At 35.5% G+C, this 16,322-nt stretch overlaps 1 protein-coding gene across 20 annotated transcripts in view; it reads left to right on the forward strand.

Moving 5' to 3' along the window:
• Positions 1-16,322, forward strand: part of Glut1 (Glucose transporter 1) — a 119,414-nt gene that overhangs the window by 37,032 nt on the left and 66,060 nt on the right. For 17 of the 20 annotated variants that reach the window (XR_013082519.1, XR_013082520.1, XM_076790454.1 and 14 more), the window contains exon 2: positions 6,635-6,998. Coding sequence is in view for 2 of the 20 variants with exons in the window: in XM_076790458.1 (XP_076646573.1) it covers positions 6,978-6,998 (21 nt within the window). In the remaining 18 variants the exon portion in view is untranslated. The remainder of the gene's footprint in view (positions 1-6,634; positions 6,999-16,322) is intronic. The other 3 variants (XM_076790440.1, XM_076790441.1, XM_076790457.1) reach the window with 1 other exon arrangement.

The raw sequence follows: 16,322 nt of genomic DNA on the forward strand, positions 1-16,322 counted from the left end.
TATCGGTTCAATTTCCAAAGACAATATTCTGCATGGAGTGTGTTCTGTCGTTACCATTAAATTCCTCCTTATACCGATTGCGCTGACAAGAACTCGTGGATTGCTGCTGTTAGGCTAAACGCGCACTAGCACGGCAAGAAATTTAACAAGATGGCCGAATTTTAAATTAATCGCCATGTGTTCATGACAAACCCTTCTACGGTGTTTATAAAAACTTATTCTAATGGTGTTCGGGTTACATAGACTCAACTAAAAAAATGCGTGCATATCTTTGGATACTCCACTGTCCAGAATTGTCTAGACATCGTGTCTGGCTCTGTGCCATGATTGAGCGGGACATTGTCATTTCTGAGATATTTATTGGCATCTTTAGGCAGCGGTACTCCACTGAATAATAGGTTGACGCATCGCAGGCTTACGCGTAGCGGAAAGGTGACACCAGTTTCGGGGAAAAGATCCTCGGGGAAATCTTTGTGCAGCGTCCTACGAGGTTTACGTGGGAAAATGAAATCACGGAGTCGGTAGGCGTTACACAATTTTCGGGTTACGTCCCAAACTGGCGATTCATCCCGTTTTTGTCCCTACCAAAGAAATGCTCTGTTCCCGAGTTATGGTAGGGAATTGAGTGAGAAGTAAAACTCAGAACCGTGCTGTGCACGGTTGGGGCTCCTCAAACGCTTGCTTCGCCCACCAACGTTTCTTTCGTGCAGCGCGCACCTTTGCCGCGTTCACTGATGTCTCGTGTCTTCGTTGCCCCACCATATGTACCTTCGTAGCTACTCTCGGCAGGCGAAGCGCGTCCTTTCTTCATGGTAACGGCGCTTACTGGAAGGGGACTTACTGGTGGACGGTACGGTATATTGATTTCTGTTTATTTATTTGATTACTTATTTAGTTGGACAAATTTTGCTGATGTTTTTGCGTTACGGGTCACAGTGATCCGAACTTCATCAATGCAACAATTTTCGTTGTACACTTATGCAATTAATTTTGCAAAAAACTCTCTATCACTACTTTAAAATATGCATAGAAACGAGCAAAGTTAAATTTGATTCCAACAACATGATAATTAAAAAAGTTATAGAAGCCTACATATCCGGCTGGGTCACACAGACCTGGAACACCATAGAAAGGTTCAAGAACTCGTATCGTGATGAGATTTTCTGAGAATTTTATCCTCCTTACTTAACAAGATCGCTATGTTTAATTTCAATTTTTTAGGCATCGATTATGTACCTATAGAATTTACTGACATAAGTATGGAAGGTACACTACATGTATCGATAAAAACAGCTGACAAATGGTAGTGACGATTTCTGTAATTCTTATGAGAGATTTAATCTATTGTTAACTTGAAAAAACTACGACTAGTACGAGTAATACGACAATAGTATTTGATTTGGTCAATTCATAAAAAAGAGATGGCTTCTGTTAGGTTATCCCATAAGTAATGCGAGTTTTGTTGTTCTTTTTTTTTTAAGTGAAACACAAGAAATATCCACAATCATTAGTGTTCTGTATATGTATAATTCTACGGATTGTAGAAAATGAAGGAAATATATTTAGAACACTAATGTTTGTGATTATGTGTTAGTATTTTACCTTCCAAAATCATGAAAAAGTCGCATTACTTGTGGGAATGACCTGATATACTGATATATAAACTATAAGAAGCTTTTTGTAACTATTTTTCTAACAGTACATATCAAGACAACTCGTGTTTACTCTCGGTTTAAACGGTGCATGCAAGATAGCAACTGCAACGGTGTATGCTGCAACTGCTGTATGCAGTTTTCCCAAAATTACGAGAATATATTTGCTTTATCGGTCACGAACAGTAGATAATTTTAAGACAACAGTCGTGATTGTATTGTCGTGATTTTAATGAAAAAATTTAATATTTCTTTTTTAATATTCATTATGCTTTAAAAATAAGTATAATTAATATAGGCACAGTAATTGGTACCCCCATAGTAATTGGGTCCCTTATCCTACTTGAGAATTAACGAAGGCCGTGTAAAAAGACTTTCGAGGTCGCTTCGTATGTTTATCAGCATGATGTAAATGTCGTACAGACATTTTTAATTACCGATTATGAAGGAGGTATTACGTGATGTTAGTCATGCACACATTGTATGATACATATTTGGATTTCGATTGAAGATTTTAAAAAAGTTAATTTTCAGATGAGAGATACTTCTTAATTTTGAAAATGTCTACGTTTTAATAGTTCAACAGTTATGTTATTGTTTCCCTGTTGTGACTGTTCTGAATAAGACGAATTGAATATTACATTCTGAATACATATTTACAGTGAATTCCCGATATAAGTCCCTTGGGCGGTTCTGGCGAGGGACATTTAGACGACATCTGCGGTTCTCACCGAACGTTGCATTTGAAATACACAGTGCACGCTGGAAATGCAAATGACCCTTTCGTCTATATGTCTAAAACCCCGAACATGTAGGCGGATAGGGACAAGGAGGCTGAGAAAACGTCTTTCTTTGATACAATGTTGCACGTAGAAACGGACAGTGAAGTTCGAGAGCCGTCGCCGCCGAGGAGTGTACATAACACGATCGGGTATGTCGGTGTGAGACCAGACAACAGTAATACTAATGAAATACAAAACACTACTAATGTACACTACTAACACTACACTACTAATTCAATTACAAAACTTTTTTTTTATTACTTATTATGAGACTTTCACCAACATATTTGTGGCATTTTTCTAATAAAAATGATACCGATATAATTCCGTCGATATTTACTTGTGTAATGAGCGATGGAAGTTACTTTCCATTTCAATTATATTAACCGAAAATGAGTGCAAATATGATCCGAACGATATCGTATTTGGTATCATTTTAATCAAAAAAATTCTACAAACATATTGGTGAAAGTCTCGTAAAAAAATAATTATCAATAAAACATTTAAGTTTTGATTTAAACGCCTGAGCTCACATCAGTTTTTCATCTTTCCCGAACGCTTCGACTCTCCGCGTCCCTGTCAAAACTTTAATCGTTCATTACACAAGTAAATATCATCGGAATTATATCAAATTTGGTATCATTTTCATTAGAAAAATGCTACGAATATGTTGGTGAAAGTCCCATAAAAAATAATGAAAAATAAAGAAGTTTAGTTATTGGATTAGTGTGGTCTCCTGGTCTCACACCGATATACCCGACCGTGTTATATTACACTCCTCGGCGACCGAAGTGTCTCGAGCTTCTTGGGCCGTCATAGGCCCCCGCAGTGGTGTGGGTAGTTCCAGGGACCTTTAAACGCGAGGCTTGCAGGGACTTATATCGGGTATTCACTGTATACGGAGAAGTAGAGGTGTGATAATTTATAGAATCAAACTATGCGAAATGAAAAATATTAAAAAGCTATGTGTATAAGTTCTTTGTGCTTGCGTTCAAATTTATGAAATGACAAATACAGTGTCTACTCGACATTTGTCCCAAACACGGGTCTGACCAGGGACATGTATCGGCTGGAAGATACTATTCTTTGATACACTGTCGATAGTAGAGAAGGACAGCTAAGCTCGAATGGCCTCGGCCTCCGAGGAATGTAAACATAATACGAGTTGTCTCCGCGGTCGAGGACACTTGAGCTTGGTGGCCCCTGATGGCGTATACCCCGCGTCAGTGGGGCCATTCTGCTATATACTAGTATATTCAAGTATATTCGGATATATTCTAGTGTATTCTGCTATATTCTAGTATATTCAATTATATTCTGGTATATCCTAGTCTATTCTGCTATATACTAGTATATTCAAGTATATTCTGCTATATTCCAGTGTATTCTGCTATATTCTAGTATATTCAATTATATTCTGGTATATCCTAGTCTATTCTGCTATATACTAGTATATTCAAGTATATTCTGCTATATTCCAGTGTATTCTGCTATATTCCAGTTTATTCAAGTATATTCTGATATATTTTAGTGTATTCTGCTATATTCTAGTATATTCAAGTTTATTCTGGTATAACCTAGGCTATTCTGCTATATACTAGTATATTCAAGTATATTCTGGTATATTCTATTTTATTCTACTATATTCAAGTATATTCTGCTATACTCTATGTCCCACTGCTCTCTGCAGTGGGTACCTTTATCGGCTAGATATTTGGGACATATATCGCGTAAAGACTGTACCTAGCCGCTAACTGCAGAGCATGAACGAAGAAGGAGACATATGAATATTTTTGTGTGTACAACCTGTGACTTGTGACATATTATTATGGCGTTCCTATATTGTATTACTAACATTGTATGTTTATACAACTTCGTGGCAGATCAATGTTATTGGTAGCATTTTAAAAAATTGGAATCATTTTGGTGACGTAATAATGAATCGTTATTCAAGAGAAATTGTTACATTTGCTTTCATTGTGGAATCACAATGAACACATGTAACATGTGTGTACATTATTCTTACGATAATAAACACTGTGTTTTTATTATTGAAAGTGTAAAGGAAGTGACTTATCCTTGTAAGCCCCGACTGTGCTTTGTAGTATCATTTACCTTTTAGGCTGCATCATGAACCAAAAATTCTTAGAATACGGCGAGGACTTACAATTACTACTTCTTTGAAGTCTTCTGAGATGCTACGAAATGACGTCCATACTCTGAGATACCGTATTTAGGAGCAAAAAGCGGAAGTTTCATCACATACACGCGGTGGTATCTGCTCTTTTTCTTTTTGGCTGATGGATATTGTTGCGTTTTTGGAGGCGTTTCTCATTTTCGTAGGATGTCTATGTCTTTATGTATTCCGTACATGTGAAATAGGTGGTAGGGAAAGCAATAACGTGAGTTGCTTTAGTCACATGTTTTCTATAAGCATTACTACTTGTGGGTAAAAAACTGTTCTACTTTTAACTATGTGTCATTTATACATTTTTCAAGTGTCTAGGGTCACGTAAATAAAATAGTGTATTTGATTGGACTAAAATTGTAAACCATTGGACAATATAATGAAATAAGTTTTATCTACTTTTTTCTACACATTTTTAAATAAAAGTTTTCTATTCTTACATTTAAGTGACTTTTTATTAACATTATTTATCAAGTATATTTAAAAATTCACTAATTAAAGCCGCGGTGTCTCATGATTGATAGATTTACCAATAGCAATACCGAACAGTGGTAATCCATGTCAATAGATATTGTATAAAATTTTTAAACATCTCCCGTAATAAAAATTTTTTGACATTAGGTCCTAGCATTTTATTGTTCAAAATGACACGAAGGTTCAAACAATGCAAAATACATTGTAACGTTCCATTTAAAAGAATAGTGCTATTGTATTTTGCAATTCAACCTGCTCGATGATAGAGCTTGATAAGTATTTCTCTCTGCAATAGGATCACAGTTACCTAGATTCACTCCGATCCAGCTAAGTGTGCCACCTAAATCATTTGTAAACCGTTTGCTATGAAGTAAATGGTTAAAACGAAAGTCGTATGGTTTCAAGAGAAGCATACAATATAATAATTAGTTTTTCTGTTTTGCTTTTTTAACGAGATATAAAAATCATGCACTTATCGATCGACTACGCAAATGCATTAATTCTAATGGAGAAAATTATTTATGAAAATTATCTTGGTAACTATTAGTTTTTCACCCCACAGTTTCGTTATTCAAGATTAAAGTTTTTCTTCAACCACAAAATTAAAATTGACCCTTTACAGTAAAGGAACTCAAGGTGACCTTTACTTTTTTTATCTCGATAAAAAAGCAACACAGATAAAAGCTAATTATTATTATACATTACATGCATACGTGAAATCATACAACTTTCGTTTTAACCATTTCTCATACTAAATAGTTTATCTGTGATTCAGGTGGCACACTTAGCTGAATCACCCCGTATATCGAAACATTACGTATTCCTCAAAATTGAAATTAGAGACAAGATATAACTTATTTATTGACTGACTATCGTATTATCGCGAATACCTCAAAAAACTTAAATGACTCATACACGTATAAAGAAATGCTGTTCGTAATGTTAACCTTGACCACATACTTCGAGGTCATTGGAATCGTTGAGTTAAAGTAATATCTTCGTAACTGTCGCAAATTTGTCTACCGTAACTATTAAAATTTCATCCCCACTATTGGAGGATCCATCTTGGAACCAGTCAAGCGGTAAACACACGACGACCGAGCCAGCGAGGAATCGAGTATCGGCGAGACTCACACGCAAGCGAAACAAAAGATTGAAGATTGATTATAATTACTCGTTGTACTTTCATCGCAAATGTCAAGCCTAAAATTTAATCGCTCGTTACACAAGTAATTATAATCGTAACTATATCGCGTTTGGTGTCACTTTAATTAGAAAAACAAGACGAATGCGATGATAAAAGTTTCATTAACGAGACACCAAAAATAAGGAATTTTGATTTTTGAATTTAGAAAGCTTCTCTACGTTCGGCACAATACAAAGAATATAGCACCTCTCTGTAACTGTCGGTCGGCTGACCCGACGATAGGACAGTTACGGAGATCTTACTGCATACCGTTTCGTAAAAAACGAAGAGAAATCGATTTTTCGAAGTTTCAATGTCCTCTTAGTGCACTAAATTCTCGTTTGCATTGCAGGTTTGCAATCTGCACATCGTCTCACATTGAACCGGAAGTGAAGGCCTTTCGGAAGAACCAGGTGGCACCTCGAACCACGTGATATATACACGTAATCACGGCGATCGTAAGTGCGGCTGGAAATCCCGATTGATTCCTACGTTCACGTCCGCGTGGTTAGCTCCTCGCGACCATCGTCTTCTATACGCTTTTTCGTCACGTGGACAAGAGCCTGGCCGAGGTTACGAACGATTCTATTCGACGCATTCTATAGGGATCCTGACTAGTGAGCGATCTCCTCGCGGCTGCTGGAGCCAAGGCACGAGAAACGTCCTGGCGTGATAAACTATCATCGTCAAGCACGATGGCTTGCGAAGTCTCTAAGGTGAGTCGGACATTCTACTAATTGCTCGCCAATTTGCCGGCGATACACTCGATGGCCTGCGAATCGTCTCATAATTACACCGGATAAACGCGTACACACGGACCTCGCGAGATCATGGAGATTATGAAGACGTACAGTGGCTCTGAAAAGTATTTGATCACTATAATTCTGACTTTCGGAAAACCGTCGATATCTTAACTTTTATCACTTCAAGTAAGCCTGGACTCGTTTCAAAACTTGATGCCACTACTTTCACAATCTTCTTTTCACTGAGCGACTCTTCGATCGTGAACATTTAGGGTGACGTAACGTAAGACAAATCAAATTGACGTAATAACAATTTTTCCACAATCAACGTAAACACGATATTGTTTGTACTAATGTGTATATTATGATTAGACTGCGGATCTTTATGCAAAATAAAAATTGTCTCCTTCAATTGCATCAGACTGGTATAAAATTGAAATTTATTTCCTTTCTTAATAAGTCCAATAGGTTGAAACTAATATGACAATAATTTTATATTCTTCTAAATGTTTTCTAGTGTTTTGGGTTTCTCCTACATATTTTTGTCGTAAATGCATACAATCCGCCGTCCAATTATAATACGATAAAATGAAAGAATTATTTGTCGAATTACGAAGAAAATAAAAAATTTCCAACAGGTGATAACAAAAACGAATGACGAATTAACTCGTCATCCCCAGTTAAAGTGTTTAGACGTTTCTGCATGGTACAACGAATGGAGACACGTTGTTTTCGAAAAATGATATAAATTGAAATGTCTGTAAAAATATTTAAAAATTTGTTTCACGACTGAATTTAGCATAGGTTCGAAGATTGAAGTTTTGCCTCTTTGCAACAACCCTCTAAAACTTGATACTTGACTTTCGGGAGTTGTTTTATTGAATTTCGAATGAAAGGTGTACTGTAAACTTTACAATAATGTACGAAAGCTTTACAAGACCGAATATGTCCCTCGCTTCTGTTCCATGGAATATGAAAAAAATCGTACATCAAGTTTTATGAGAGATCTTTGTACAGAGGACCTTCTAAGCTTCGAAGCTACGATATATTGAGTCGCGAAAAAATTTATTTATGCTTTCAGAGACGTTTCAATTTGTAGAATTTTCGAGACGAAAACGGTCTTTAATTTGCTACCCGTTACATCACACAAAAATGTCTTACAATTAGAAAAGAGATAAATGGATTACGAAAGTGGAGGCTTCAAGTTTTAATACGGGGCCAGATTTATTTTCGTACGATTCGGAAACAATCGCAACTGTTTAAACATCGACGATGTGCGACAATCAGAAATTTAGTGTTGACATAATTTTCAGAACCACTGTCTATGTCCAGTTAGCCAAATCCTGTTGCAAACAAATTTTGCGCAATGTTTGTATCACACTTTGCGAGCAGAAGGCTTGTCCATTTGGTACCATACCCTGCTTGGAGCAGAATTTGGTCCCTATTTTCTATGAATCTGGCACCAAAACTTGTCGACAAATTCCGAGTCAAATGCGGAAACAGATGGATCGGAATTTGAGTGCAAAGTCTGCAGGCCAATTCGAGGCTAAACCTTGGTTTCGTTATAGAGGGCAGGTCGGTCGCACTAAGACCTTGTTCCACGAGTCATATCGGACAAAAACGGTGTATACCTTGTTGCAGGAAGAAAAATAGAATTTTATTTAAACTTCTAAATTATATAATTTTAAGTGTCGTATATTATCAATCATTTAATTCCGTTTTCCCTCCTATAGCAAGGTTTACTCTTGGAACAAGGTTAGGGTCGCTCTTAGTGCGACCGACCTGCCCTCTATAACGAAGCCAAGATTTGGCCTCGATTTGGTATGGAATTTTGGCGGAAACAGATGGATCGGAATTTGTTGACTTTTTGAGACAAATTCATAGCAAATTGCTTACTGGGTGTGTATACTGCTAATCTGTCGAGACAAGACGGCTTAACAATCCGTGAATTACCGTAACGCGGGAAGGTCGCGGGATATTTTGCGACGAGAATCGTAACGATGCTGATAAACATTCCCACAATACATTTCATGCTTTGAATTTCGTAACTCACGAGCAAGAAGCAGTTTCGTTCGCGTTTCCGAGGCTGAGACGGCCCGTTTCGTTCTGAATTTGCACCGTTCAAGTTGATTTTATCTGGCCAATACGACCTCAAACAATTTCCCGAAGGTATTGTTGTTTCCAAAAGTGGTGATGGACTAAGAATCTTTGTGGAGATTCTTATTTTCATAGAAGACTTTGAAGAGACCAAAATTGAGTGTACAATTTCGTTTCCTTCGTTTCTGGCTTCGAAGAATCGAACATGAAATTAAAGTGGTTGGATCTTATTAAACTCTATATCTTACAAATCACTGGAGATATTTGCACGTCATGATCACATAAAGAACTGCAAATCTACTAATAAAACACTGATTCGAAATAAAGAGCTTCAAGCAGATTATTAATAGTTGAAGAGCTCTGTCAGCTTCTTGTGGAACTTTATACAGAGTGTCTCATTTAAAACAGTCCACTTAAATATTCACTTAAATAAAATATGAACTAGTTGTGCATTGTTTAATTAAATTTTTTGTATACATTAGATTGTCCTTAGACTTTCTCCACAAAAGAAAACGATAAATTTCTCACAACTAAGAACTATTAATTGAAAATATATTTTAATTTAAACAACTCGTATTGTTCTCCAATTACATGAAAATATTTCTTTAATGTAGTTAGTACTATATAATAAGGTATGATAAGGTACTGAATAATGTATTTAAAAACATGTGATTTGATTGGAAAAAGACAAAACAGTTGAAATCATATTGCTTCTTGATACAATTCGACCTTTTTCGCAACATTTTTAGCATCACCATCAATTTTGTGAATATTCGAGGCAATTGAAATTATATATAATGAGATACTTTGTATAAAAGTGTACGCTCTAACATACGTACATATAGGCAGATACGTTTGCTTAATTATTACTCTTGAATTAGTTTAATTCTACAAGTACCAGTGCAACAGTTACTATTATGGATAGTACCACAATTGATTTTTCATTCTGAAAGTCTTTTAGATTTTTCTTGCCTTAAAGTTTTAATGAAGAAATTAAGAAAATATCAATAAAGAAATCGCGTACCAATAAAAGTTAATGAACGTATCGAATAAAATTGTTCTACGAACATAGTATCGGAAAGGTGTTAGTGTTATGCGAAATCTAGTTAATTGAAAAATTATCTATTTGGCTCGTTCTTTGTGGTTTACTCTCATTGACATTGTTGCGTGAAGCTTTTAAAGATAAACAAGGGACAATCTACAACGCTCTTTTTGTAACGTAAATATGTGCAAACACCGAGTCTTTATTACGGTTTGTCAGCGTCTAGACGACGCAATTTACGGTAAACATTGGTGGTCTTGACATCTTGTTGAACCATGCCTGCTGAATTATTATGCTACTAAGTATCATGCGAGGTTAATACCCAACAATTGTTACAGCTATGTGTATAGTTGGACACACCACAAACACTCCACGTAAAATCCCACGAACCTTAACGTGCACATAATTTTTCCATTCTATAAACACACGTAACTTATGACTAACAAATTGTAGCAATACTTGCATAACATACATTGAAGTTGCAATTTGATATCTGGCTGTACAACGTGTCACAATATAGAGACTTAGTTATACATTTTAGAACAGGTTTAACCTTGAGTGAGGGATCCAGTTACTGTGGGGGTGCCAATACCTGTGCCTATATTAATTATTAGACTCCGGATCTTTATGCAAAATAAAAAGTTTGTGTACCGATTGCAAGACACGGGAGCTAAACATATGTTTATATTTTTCACCAAAAATTTTAATGTAGTAAAAATAATGCATTAATACTCTTAAAATCTTTTAATCTTTTGACTGTTGTAAATTTCACCTACTCAGTTTTGTCATAAATGCATAAAATAAATATAAAATACATATTTTGAAAGCGTTATGAATATTAAAAAAGAGATGTTAAATTTTTTTTCATTAAAATTAGTTAATGTAAAAATAAGTATAATTAATATAGGCACAGTAATTGGGTCCCTTATCCTATTTCTCTCGTGTTGTATTAAATTTTGAATACGAACACTTTTTTTTGTCCCGTAGTGAAAATGTTTCGTTGAATGGATTTTCACAGTTAAATGAAAACATATTGTTCTTAGAACGCAAACTCACTCCGCGCATGAAATTATCCTGTTAATGCGATTCCCATAACGATGTTTCCCAGAACCCAATATCCGCGTTGTACGAGTATTACTATACTTATCCTCCAAACGTGTTTTTTTTTATTTTCGTTCGGATCTGTTATATTAAATTTTGCATAAAATCTACTAACATATTGTCACCACTTATTGGATTTCATTGAACCAGTCGGCATGCAAACACGGCTATTACCATTGTTTAATGAGAGTAACAATGAATCGTATCATATCTGCATACGAAAAATAAAATTATTATCATCGATCATTTTATCTGAATGGAAATATTTTTAATTTAGATTACAACTGACAAACTTGTACGCGATAATGATGAACATGATATGCAGTTATTTCATTTACTCATAATTCTATTGGAATCGTATGAAGACTCTCTGTCGAATTGCGACGATAATGAAATATGGCCTCTGCATATTAAATTTTGTTAATCAAATTAATAAATACTATTTTATTCCATAGCACTGTTTATTTTGTTCTCGGCGAGATACGGTGGTCATTAATTTATACAATGGGGGCTTTTATAGTGCACCGTGTACGTTTTCTAGTGTGCAATATTTGTAATGAATTGATATAAAATTTAATTAATCACTCAAAGCTTTAATTATAAATCAGGTTGAGATACCATACAGTGTTTATGTATGTACTTGAGTTACTATCAATACAAAATGGTAGGAAACAGGAGATTGTCAGGAAATGCTGATCTCTAATTTATACAATGGAAGATTTTAAAGTGTATCATGAACCTTTTTCAGTATCCAATATTTATAGTGTTTTCTCGATATATGCTCACAACACGGGTCTAGCCAGGGACATATATAGGCCAGGAGATATTATTCTTTGATACACTAGCGAACGAGTGGCTTCGTTGCCGAGGAGTGTAATATAATACAGGTCGGGTACATATATATGAAATTTATTTCCCATTAGAATTATATTAACGGACAATTAGTATAAATATGATCCGAATTATATCGGGTTTAGTATCATTTTCAGTAAAAAAAATGCCACGAATATGTTGATGAAAGTCCCATAAAAAAATAATGAAAAATAAAGAAGTTTTGTTATTGGATTAGTAGTGGTCTCACACCGATATACCCGACCCGTATTATGTTTACACTCCTCGGCGATCGAGGCAGTGTGGATAGTTCTCGGACTTTTATTGGCTACATATTTTAGACATATATCGAGAAAACACTGTATAACGAACTGATATTAAATTTAATTATTTACTCCAGATATTGAATGCAGATTGAAATGGAACGCCATGTAGCGTTGAACCATATATGTAGATGACCTACTAATTTTCAATATAAAATGTTAGGAAACAGGAGGCTGTTAACCTCGCAAATGCTAATAAGAATTGCTTCTTGCTATTGATTCACTTTCTTCAATCATACGCTTCCCGAAGGTAGAAGAATTATGCAGAATGATTCTCGGTCTTCGATATGCGTCGGTCGATCAGAAATTGATTCAGTCTAAATTGATTCAATCTAAATCTATTATATCGATTTACATGAAACGTGCTATTTGGTACACAGTGTCGAATTACAAATTTTCTTGTCACCAGTGGAAAGTACCGTTTCGAAATGAATTTATTACAAACTAGCAAAACCTGCGATTAGTAAACTAAATATTGATTTCAATGCAATAGCTGTATTGCACGAAACCCGACCACAGTGAACCGTGATATCGTACGAAATCTCGCAATGCTATTCTCTCTATTGTAATAAACAATTCCTCGAGCGGTAATTCTAGAATCTCCAAAAATTGGAATTTAAAGCAGCCAGGAAAGCATATGAAGAAGACAAGTTTATTTAAAAGCTCGTACTAACAGACGACTGATAACTGAAGGAAATGATTGTCATCTTTCCATGCCACACTATTTTCTTGAACAGAAAACCATGCGAGGTTTTGTGTGAAAAATGTTCGCCGCTCCAAAAGAAGACACCGTAAGACAACACAGCAATTGAAATTAACGCGAAAGTTCGTACAAAAAATATAATACTTGAAACTCGAAACGAGTTGTCAGCTTTCGATCGGAAGGTCTCTCTCTGTTTCTCTCTCTCTCTCCCTCACTCTCCCTCTACCTCTCTTTCTCTCTCTCCCTCTCCCTCTCTCTCACTCTCTCTAAAGAGAAAAAGAGGAGCTACTTCGAACGCGGAGTTTCACAGTTAAAGTGAACTCAAACTCGCTTAGAATTAATGACAGCGAACGGTATTAATAATGTTCGTTACCGTGGTACTTTAATCGCCGTTGGTATGGCGAGTCGACGCATACAGGCATCACGCTTAATTACTGCAGCACAATCTTGCAGCAACTGACTGCTCGTTTCCAATTTGGCGTGCAGAACCGATGTCGAATCATCGGGCATATTCCCTTCGTAGTATAATTTGAACAAACAATTTTGACTTTATCAGGAGCTTAAGGTGCAGATTGTTTCGAAGATTTTACGGTACGCATAAACGAAATCATTCCGTTACTAGGAGAGTCACTGGCAGAGCGATGGGCTCCGTTATTTACGCTGCCATCGCGGGGCCGCTATCCTTAGAGTAACAGGAACTGTCAATGGGCATGAAATTTGAATCGAGGGTAGTGCGCGTTGCGTTGTTGCACGGTGCATCGCGAGTGCATCGCGCTGCATCGGGGTACGGCGCGCGCCGGGCTAACTTCGCGTGAATTAATCAACCTAGCTCCGTTCCGGCTGCTGGCAGACATTCAGCGAATTGACACGAGAATCGTTCTGATTAATTCGCAATGAACTGTTCGTGGATTCTTGTCTAGTCTGTCTGCACGTCAAGTCGAATTGCCGGGGGACAAGATAAACGTTCGTCCACGGATACTTCGTGGAACAGATATAGTGACTTCGTGAAAAGCTCTCGCCTGTTGACGGGTAGATTCTTTTAGAATGAAGGATAATACTGATTGGAGTAATCGTAGACTGTGGATTTCTATGCAAATTTCCATTTTTCACTCCTGATAATGATTTTTTTTCGCAACTATGGTAAACTATGGTGAGTGTCTTTAAGAATTTTAGTGTACTATTTGCTTCAACGTTTAAATATTGAAATTACAGAATTTTATTTCTATATTAAAGAAATTAAAGCCATTAATGTTTTACTTTATAATAGTGTTATATTATCCCATATAAAACCTTCGTCACAAGCTTAACTCGATATTACATTGCAAAGGTTTAAAAATCAGTGAATAAAATAGAAATTAGAGGATTAATTTTCTTAGTCAACTAAAATATAAAATATTTCTCATTGTAAGAGTAAAACTAGAACGCTATCGGTTATTGTTAATCTATACGTTTCCTCGTATTTTATAAATCTGTGTATACCAGAAATGCATAAAGATTCGTAGTGTAATGATGAATAGAAACATGATAGACGCAGAAAGCAAGTGCACATAAAAGTATTGGTAGTTGGTCGGGATGACTGGTCGGGGTTGGTCGGGGTGAAATTGAATAATTTATTTGGTGTTACACAAAGTTACCGGTGCAAAGCATGGAGAAGCTGAAGAAGAGCGGAATAAAAATAAAGTGAGGATGCATTGGCAAAAAGATACAAAAGCAGATGCCGGAAATTAATTAGTGAATGAGGTAAACTGGGAAATAATTTTGTGTGAAGTCGCTCTGACAAGAAGTCAAAACCGCGAAGAATAGTGAAATAAAGACAAAGCAATGCTACAATGACTATAAATATGAAAGGTGAATTCTTGAGACCGACTCATGAAATTAATTAGTAAATTAGTAGAGTGAACGGAATATAGTGAAATAATTATATATGGTGTGAAAAGGTTACTGTTAATAGCTATGCTTTCTTACGAACGCATCATTTTATCATCCCCATGGTAAATTTTTATAAAAATATTAAAACTGGACGCTCAAATTATTATACCTACAGGTTATAATATAATTCATGATATTGGTTTGCGGTTCAGAGGAGGCCTTAATGGAAAATGGTGGAACAAGATATTCACTGATTGTTAGCTAGTCAGTGTAGCATATTGAGTTGAAATTTTTAATTTCTCGGTTACCATGGCCAATTATAAATCAATTGCGAACTTTCCAGGAAAATTGTATTGTATTGCTAAAATGAAATTGACGACAACTAAAGGTGCCGTGTAGAAATGAATTCCACCTATCTGTTATGGAAACAATTACCAGAGCAAATTTTTCGTCGTTGAAAATACAACATTGCAGTCACTAAAAATTCTGCTTTTAATACAATAAATAATAGAGGAATGTATTATTGATTATTGATATTATTATTATTATTATTATTGATCGATGCGTCCACCATTTTTAACTATTCCGATTGCGCATGCGTATATAAAAATCAATCGAAACTTTAAAATAACCTTTCCTGGTATACGATTTCACTTCCGAGATGATCATTTCTGAAAATTTTCTGTGCAAATCTGTCGTTTTGGTATAATTAGATCCTTAAGACATTAGTCGATGCGTTCGTTGATTGCTTAAAAATGGTTTTCTTTTTTTATTTAGTGTATGGTGTAATCTGCTAATCATTGACTTCTACGTATCACTTTGTTTTCAATACTATCGAATCACTGGCAATGTTTATACACAGTCTCATTAATCAATAACAGAAACGCCGACCAGATCACGATGGATGATCTGCTAAATTCTCTTCTTCCAAAAAAACAATTAATAAATACAGTAATTTCTTATCGTGTACATAAAAAGATACCATTCCAATCACAAATGTTTCTACGTTGTATCTATTATAAAAGAAGAAGTGTACAATTTCAACACTAATAAATACAAAAACAGAATCATATGATTATACGAGACAAAACGATACCAAAAATTCAATGCAAAAGAAACTCAGTCTGACGAAACACAAATTTTTAGCAATCAAAAATATATATTGGCAAACCGTTCCTAACTAATGTATCGTTTAATAAACTATTTAAATAGGTCCCAAGAAAGTCACTATATTTGTTTCATCGACTACACAGGTTATCACGAAATTAAACAATTCAATTTTGAAGGTATATTCTATAAGTTAAAAGTAAACAATGTGGTCATATACATAG

The sequence above is a fragment of the Halictus rubicundus genome, chromosome 7 (assembly GCF_050948215.1).
Source record: "Halictus rubicundus isolate RS-2024b chromosome 7, iyHalRubi1_principal, whole genome shotgun sequence".
Lineage (NCBI taxonomy): Eukaryota > Metazoa > Arthropoda > Insecta > Hymenoptera > Halictidae > Halictus > Halictus rubicundus.